Raw genomic sequence first — 7,445 nt, 5'->3', positions numbered from 1 at the left:
CTATGTCTAGTTATCATTTGACTCATCCTGCAAGTCATTTGGTCACTCCAGCTAGGAGAAAACTTGATTTTCCCAAGGTCACTCCAGAAGTGCATCAAATATCCTGAGGCAAATGTATTTTTGATATTTCTCTAAAACAGTGACATCCGTGTAAAAAGTGAAGGATGTTTTTCTTCCTTAGCCTATTGTGGACAAAAACCTATCTCACTTTTGTCAAATTCATATTTTCTTGCTTAGAAACATCATTTGAATAAAACCTATCCCAATGTGTGGGACAAGGGATTTGTAGAAATGAAGGGAGATGAAGGGGACGAGGGGCTTCTAATTTCTTGAGAAAATTCTTGGAAGTAGGTATGGATGTTAGGAAATAGGGGAAAGTGGAATTTCAAGGTTCGAGTGAGGGGAAGGGGTCCAAAAGTGCAAAACATAGGCCTAACCTAGAAAAGTGTCAAATTGTAGCAATAGGCTGGGGTTTGTGGGAAAATGATGAATTTGAGGGATATCAGTGATGGGATGTGTTTAATAAGGTACTTTAAGGGTAGGGGAAGGTGTATGAGCATCAGGATACAATTTTTGTTGATGATTTGACCATCCAAGAAAAATTACCTTCAAAACCCTAGGAGAGGGAAATGAGCCTTACCTAAGTACAACTAAAGCACGAAAAAGGTGTAAAATGACCCATTGGAACCTGAAATGATGATGACAACTCTTTGAATGATGGTACACTCAGCTGAATGGTGACATGGACTGACACTTAGAAAACTTTGGAAGGAGTGAAAACAATCCTATACCTAATACCTAGTGACCAAATTTTACTTGAAGACTCACTGAAATGACAAAATCTTGGCTTTGACACCCCAAGGCCACTTTATAAGAGCATATTTTGATCACTAGTGAAAGGCTGCAAAGATTGATGCTAACAATCCCACCTTGAAATATCTTGATCGGGAACATCTCTTGATTCGACTACAAGTTAACATAGGCCATGACCCTTAATGACATGAACTGGTTTAAACTCTAGATCATATTCTTGTAAATAGGTCATCCAATTTTTCCTCTTCTCACCTAGCTCTTGTTGTATGAAAAGTGTTTTGACCGCCAAGTGAGGCACAAATATCATCGTGTGAGATTTAAGGAGATAGGGCTTGAAGTATTTCATTGTCTTATATACAACATACATTGTTTGCTGATGGCAAGATAATTTAGCTCTGGCCCTTGTAAGTCATCACCCATGAAAGAGATAGGTCGTTCACTTCCTTCAACATCATTTTGAGTTAGTATGGCCGCAAAAGACGAATTTGAAGCAAAGGTATAAAGCAGGAAATATTTGCCATAGTTAGGACTGAATAATGCAAGGGCATCAATGATAGCTTGTGTAATTTTAAAAAAATAATCCTTCTCCCTTTTGTCCCATTTGTAAGTCGTGCCTTTTTAATCATCTCATGTAAAGGTTTAACTATCTGAGCATAGTTAGAGATGAACTTTCACGGGAAATTAATCTTCCCTAAGAAAGATTGCATAGCCTTCTTATTCACTAGGAACATGATTTTAGTTATAGCTTTAATCCTCTTGGGATCAAATTTAATTCCACTCTTTGTAATGATGTGCCCCGAGAGAGTCCCTTCTAATACACCAAAGATGTTTTTCTTGGGATTGAGAGAAATCCCATATTTGCGACACCACTCAAATATTTGTTTCAAATGACATACATGATCTAATCTTCTTTTGGAAAACACAGTAACATCATCTAAATAAACAACTACACTTTGGCCAATCAGGCCATGAAAATTGATGTCCATCGCTCCTTAAAATGTAGCATCATCATTGATAAGCATGAATGGCATACGCTTAAAGGCAAACATTCCCCACTTTTTCCTTAAGGTAGTTTTAAGATGATTTGGTTCTACTACTAGCACTTGAATATAACCTGAAAAACCATCTAGTAGTGAGAACATCTCAGTCCTAGATATTGTTTGGAGGATTTGTGCCACGAATGGAATTGGGTAATTATCTTTATCATATGCCTAGTTCAAATTACAAAAATAAACACATAACCTTATCTCATCATACTTCTTTCTGACTGGGACCAAATTTAAAACCTAAGTGGAATGTGTAATTTTGAAAATGATCTAAGCATCCAACAACTTTCTCAATTTATTTTGGAATGTGGGTTCTAGTGTTGGATGGATTTTTCGTAAATTCTGTTGAAAAGGTTTCACCCCTTCTTTGATGGGAATTACATGCTAGATGATATGAGTGTCATACGTCTTTAATTCATAGTATTTCCATGCAAACACATCACAGTACTACTTGAATAAGTGGATGAATGCTTTTCACTCTTATGAAGAACATGTACCAAGGTTTACATACTTCGGATCTTCTTAAGTCCCCACATTAACTTGTTCAAATGATAACTTCAAGCTTTGATTCTTAGTATTGGTTGGTCCTCTAAACCGGTTTTGCAAGTCATATAATTTTTCCAAGGACACCACACCTTTAGGCATAGTGTTGCCTTTCATTGCATTAGATGCTTCCTGCAAAGCCTTTTCATGCTCATCCTCTTCTATGGAAACATCTTTAAACATGTCTGCATTAGCCATAAAATGGAGTAGCTATTGGTCATCATTAAAAACATCAAAATTAGTGATGTTATTAAGCACAGAAGATTTATATATAATCTCTATAGAAAACCCACTTTTGAATGGTGACATTCTAGCAGCTACATTTTCTAGTGCATCTCTTGTGGCATTTTTAAGCCTAGGAACATAAATGATATTATAAGCTTTTAAATAATTAATTAATCACCATACTTCCTATTGGTAATTTTTAATATTTGGTGAAACACAATGAATAGTATCTCGTACCTAACAAGTGATCACTTCTGAGTCACCAATTACCTTGAGAAAATTTTCCTTTAGATCAATAAATTTATTTAGGCCCATCACGAGTGCTTCATATTCAATAGTATTATTTGAACACTCGAACTCCAAATGGCATCATAGTATGTGCTTCTTATTGCATGGGTCTATGAGTACACAACCATCTCCAGAGCAATCTGGCATCTTTGAGCCATCAAAGTATAGAGTCTAAATATCAGTAGCTACTAAATTGATTCCTCTACTATTATTACTATTATGTACATCTATATAATTTATCAGATTCATTAGAACTAGTCAGAGTACAAGGAAGTAGCTTCAATTTTGTATCCAATGGGATGGGTGATGGATTGCTTGATAACACTCGTGATGAGTTTCCATAAAATAATTTCCAAATATTAAATCAACGAAGGCAACAGGATGATTATGATCCTCAAGTGGTGTCATAGTGTATTTCATGTATGATTCACTCTCCACATGATATGGTTATTTTTTTCCTTGTATGGAAACCATAAATGTGACCAATCTGTGGCAAATTACCCTTGTAACTTACTAGACTAGTCTTTACTAAGGAGTACACCTTAGGCTTTAGGGATGTCCACAATTACTATATTTATACATTGGTGTACTCGATAATCAGATGATAATAAAATAATAACATTATTGAGTTCACTAATAGCTTGGACAAGATATTTGTCCAACTAAATGATTTCTGCATCGATTTTATCATATTTAGAGTTATTTTTATTAACAGAAAATAATGGAATTACATTCACAGATGTGCCTGAATTGATTAAATAATTATGTACATTGTAATAAAAAATTTCAAAGATTAACAAAAAATGGAGGGAGAATTGTGTTAACATCTAACATGAAAACATTAACCACATATCCAAGGGCTTCAGAGGACTTACTAGACACCTTTCGATAAGAAGAAGAAGTATTTTCACCTAGAAAAGGTTGTGAAAAGGCTTGGACAAGCAGCTCCCATTGACCTGTTATATTTTCAAGCTCAAAAATGGAGATGCTGCCATGAGCTCTCTTCAAATCTTCAACTATGTTATAATCAATTGTTTCATTTTTAACAGGTAGTGTTGAAGTGTTTAGAGGAGTGGATTTATTTGACACTTCCAGAGTGATAGGTCTACTTTTTCTGCGGCGCCTTGAGGTTAGGGTTTCTGGGCACTGTTACAGACACAGAGCTGGAAGCAAATAGATCGAGGATTGCAGCTTTGCTTAGAAGGGGACAAAATCTGACCCAACAGATGGTCAATGAGGGGTCCATTGGGACCCCTTCTTTCAAACAAATAGTCATGCAGAAGCAGAAACTAACAGCGCAGGAAGGAGTCAGAATTTCAGGATACGAGAGACTCAAGCAGAATAGCGGGAAAAACAAGGAGAAAAAACAAGAAGAGGGCAGAGGACCCAGCAGCAACCCTCAAATCAATGAAAAAGAAGTTGAGGGACTGGTGAATACTGGAAAAAATACCACAACAGGACAAAGACTCGCGGATCATAATGAGAAGCAGTCAAAGGAGAAGGGGGAACAAAAGGAAGACCCCCAGGGGAAAGAAGGAACGGAAGGTGAAACCAGCTCGAACCCCAGCAACCACCCAACAGCGAGCGGAACCTGCAAACCTAAGAAAGCAGAGACCCTAAGAGTTGTCATAGTAGATCCGGAGATCCAAGCTTACCGAGAACACATGGCAGAGCATGTAGTCATTTGCAAGTTTATGGGTTTATGGCCATCTGAAAGAGCTCTATGCCAATGGATACGACAACACTGGAAACCCAAGGGCGATGTGAAACTACACTTAGGAGCAAAAGGCTTCTTTACTGTAGTTTTTACCAACCTAGAGGACAAGGACATAATTTTTGATGGAGGCCCGTATTTCTTAGCTTCAGCGGGTCTCTACATGCGGCCATGGAAACCAAATTTTGTTCCAGAAAGGGAAACTTTCACTCAGGTACCAGTATGGATAAGGCTGTTTTCTCTGCCCATTGACTACTGGGGTATCTCAGCACTGAAACAAATTGGGGATCGGCTGGGTACTTTTGTCAAGGCCTCAGAAGCGACCATACAAAGAAAATACACCTCATGTGCAAGAATATGCGTGGAAATGGATGTCTCTGGTGCTCTACATGAGGGTCTATGGCTAGAGTACAGGGATGAGGATTACTTCCAAGCAATAGATTATGAACAAATTCCTTTTCGCTGCCGAAAATGTCATGAGCATGGACATCTAATGAGGGAATGTCCTCTGAACAAACAAGAAGAAGTCATTAAAACAGAGCAAGCAGACAGAGGCAGAGATAACTTTGTAAAACCCAAGATAAGACAAAGAGCCAACCGAAGAAGAGCAAACAGAATAGAAACAGAACGAGGATACCACAGGAATACCTTTGAAGTCTTAGAGTTAGACACAGACTCAGAGGATCCGAATAAAGCTCTCACCTCCAATGGTGGGCCAATCGATAGTACAGGGAAAACTACAAAAGAAACAGAAGAGAACATGATAAGCACCGAAGTCCAAATGAAGGAGCAAACAGAAGAACCTGAGGAGGATGCAGATATGCTCACCAGCGATGGAGGAAGCGATGATTTAGAACTGGAGGAAGTTCTAGCAAAGGAAGGAATGAACCTACCAGTTATGGCAGAAAAATGGAAAGCTCGAGGCATAGAAAATGTGCCGGAAGAAGAAATCAGAAAGGTCAATGAGCTATTCATTGTGAGACAAAAAGCAGAGTTAGAAAGACAAAGCAGAAAGCTAGGTATAGCAAGAGGAGCTGGGAACCCACCAAAGAGGCTTCTCCACAACTCAACAAGATCTAAGCAAAAAAATAAGAGAGGAAGGAGAACAAGTGGTGAAGCTCTGCAGGAGCTCAGAATATTAATGATAAACTTAGGGAAGATGAAGGCTCTAGATGCCTTCTCTTTCTACCAATAAATCTTCTAGTTAATCATGAAAATCATATCATGGAATGCAAGAGGGCTAAACAGCCAAGCAAAGCAGAGAATTCTGAAAAGAAAATTTCAGAAAGAAAAACCGGAAATCTTTTTCATTCAAGAAACTAAAAGCAGTAATACAAGCATGGCTAACATCAAAAAGCAGCTTGGAAACCACCTTAACTACATGGAAGTAGAAAGTCAGGGGCGAGAAGGAGGTCTAGTCACGTTGTGGGACTCAAGAGCGCTTCAAATAATATCAGCAGAAGCAACCAGAGCTTTTATAGCCGTGGAGGCCCAGCCCACAGGTAACTCTGAATCCTTCTTATGTATAAATGTTTATGGACCCCAGAAGATAGAGGATAAAATAACTTTTTTAAAGTCTCTGTCAAGTTTAATTTCTAGACATCCTGACTCCAAGTGCATCATGGGGGGTGAATTTAACATGATAACCACTCTTCTGGAGAAGAAAGGGGGAATAAGAAAACTCAGCAGGGATGCTGAATTATTTACAAATTTCATTGAGAGTGCCAAACTGGTGGATATCCCACCTAAAAGTGGCACTTATACATGGAATAATAGATGAGGGGGAGATAGGCTGATTGCCTCTCGTCTGGACAGATTTATCATCTCAGAGAGCATCATTATGAATGGTATTCTAGTTGAGTCAGATATCCTTCCAAGTGGAGGATCTGACCACTGGCCAATATCTTTAATAGCAGCTATCCATGGTACCCCCAAGAATAAACCTTTCAGATTCGAAAAATTTTGGTTGGATCACCCCAACTTCCTCACTCTGGCAGAGAAATGGTGGTCTGAACCAGTGATTGGAGGGGGTTCCAAAATGTTCAACCTTCAGAAGAAACTAAAGAACACAAAAGCCAAAATCAAAGAATGGAACATTACAGAGTTTGGAGATATCTTTAAGGAGAAAACCTTGATAGAAGACAAACTGGAACAGATTCACAAAGCGTGGGCTTCAGGGCACAACAGCGAAGAGTTTGCAGAGCAGGAAAGGGTTCTAACTGGTCAGTGGCATACACGCTGTCAGCAGGAAGAGACTCTTTGGAAGCAGAAATCCAGGATTCGATGGCTTAAAGAGGGTGAGCAGAACACCAAATTTTTTCACAGATCTGCACTAGATTACAGAAGTGCGAATAGAATTCTGGAACTCAAGAATGAGAATGGTGAAACTCTAAAGAATCACCAAGACATAGCGGCTTTACTAACCAGGCACTTCAACAGTATTGCCCAGGAACCGTCAGCAAACAGAGAGGATGCCATCAAGGAGCTCATCTCAGCCATCCCCAAAACCATCACCGGCGCTCAGAACTCAGCTCTAAGCAGAGAAATAACCTTAGAGGAAGTGGAGGAAGCTATTCGAAGTATGCCTAATGATAAGGCCCCTGGACCGGATGGTTTCACCATTAATTTTTATAAAGCCTGTTGGAACCTAGTAAAGCATGAGATATGGGAAGTTGTTGAGGACTCTAGGAAATCTGGTACGATCCTCAAATCTCTCAACTCAACCTTCATAGCGCTCATCCCAAAGATGGAAGAAGCAAACTCTCCTGAGAAGTTTAGACCAATTGCTCTGTGTAATGTCATTTATAAAATTATTT

General features: G+C 38.9%; 1 protein-coding gene across 1 annotated transcript; it reads left to right on the top strand.

The window, feature by feature from the left end:
* The first annotated feature begins 5,839 nt into the window (after nucleotides 1-5,839).
* LOC149175862 (uncharacterized) lies at nucleotides 5,840-6,409 on the top strand. The gene has a single exon (XM_089421266.1). The coding sequence runs from the start codon at nucleotides 5,840-5,842 to the stop codon at nucleotides 6,407-6,409; it is 570 nt and encodes a 189-aa protein (XP_089277392.1).
* Nucleotides 6,410-7,445: the final 1,036 nt, after the last annotated feature.

This window comes from Pinus tabuliformis, chromosome 4_1 (assembly GCF_031772625.1).
Source record: "Pinus tabuliformis cultivar Carrire ecotype Pingquan chromosome 4_1, CPIR1, whole genome shotgun sequence".
NCBI lineage: Eukaryota > Viridiplantae > Streptophyta > Pinopsida > Pinales > Pinaceae > Pinus > Pinus tabuliformis.
This window is presented reverse-complemented; position numbering and strand designations above follow the sequence as displayed.

What these genes read in the sequence shown, in the direction of transcription:
- LOC149175862 (XM_089421266.1), top strand. Translation starts at nt 5,840, where the DNA reads ATGAAAATCATATCATGGAATGCAAGAGGGCTAAACAGCCAAGCAAAG.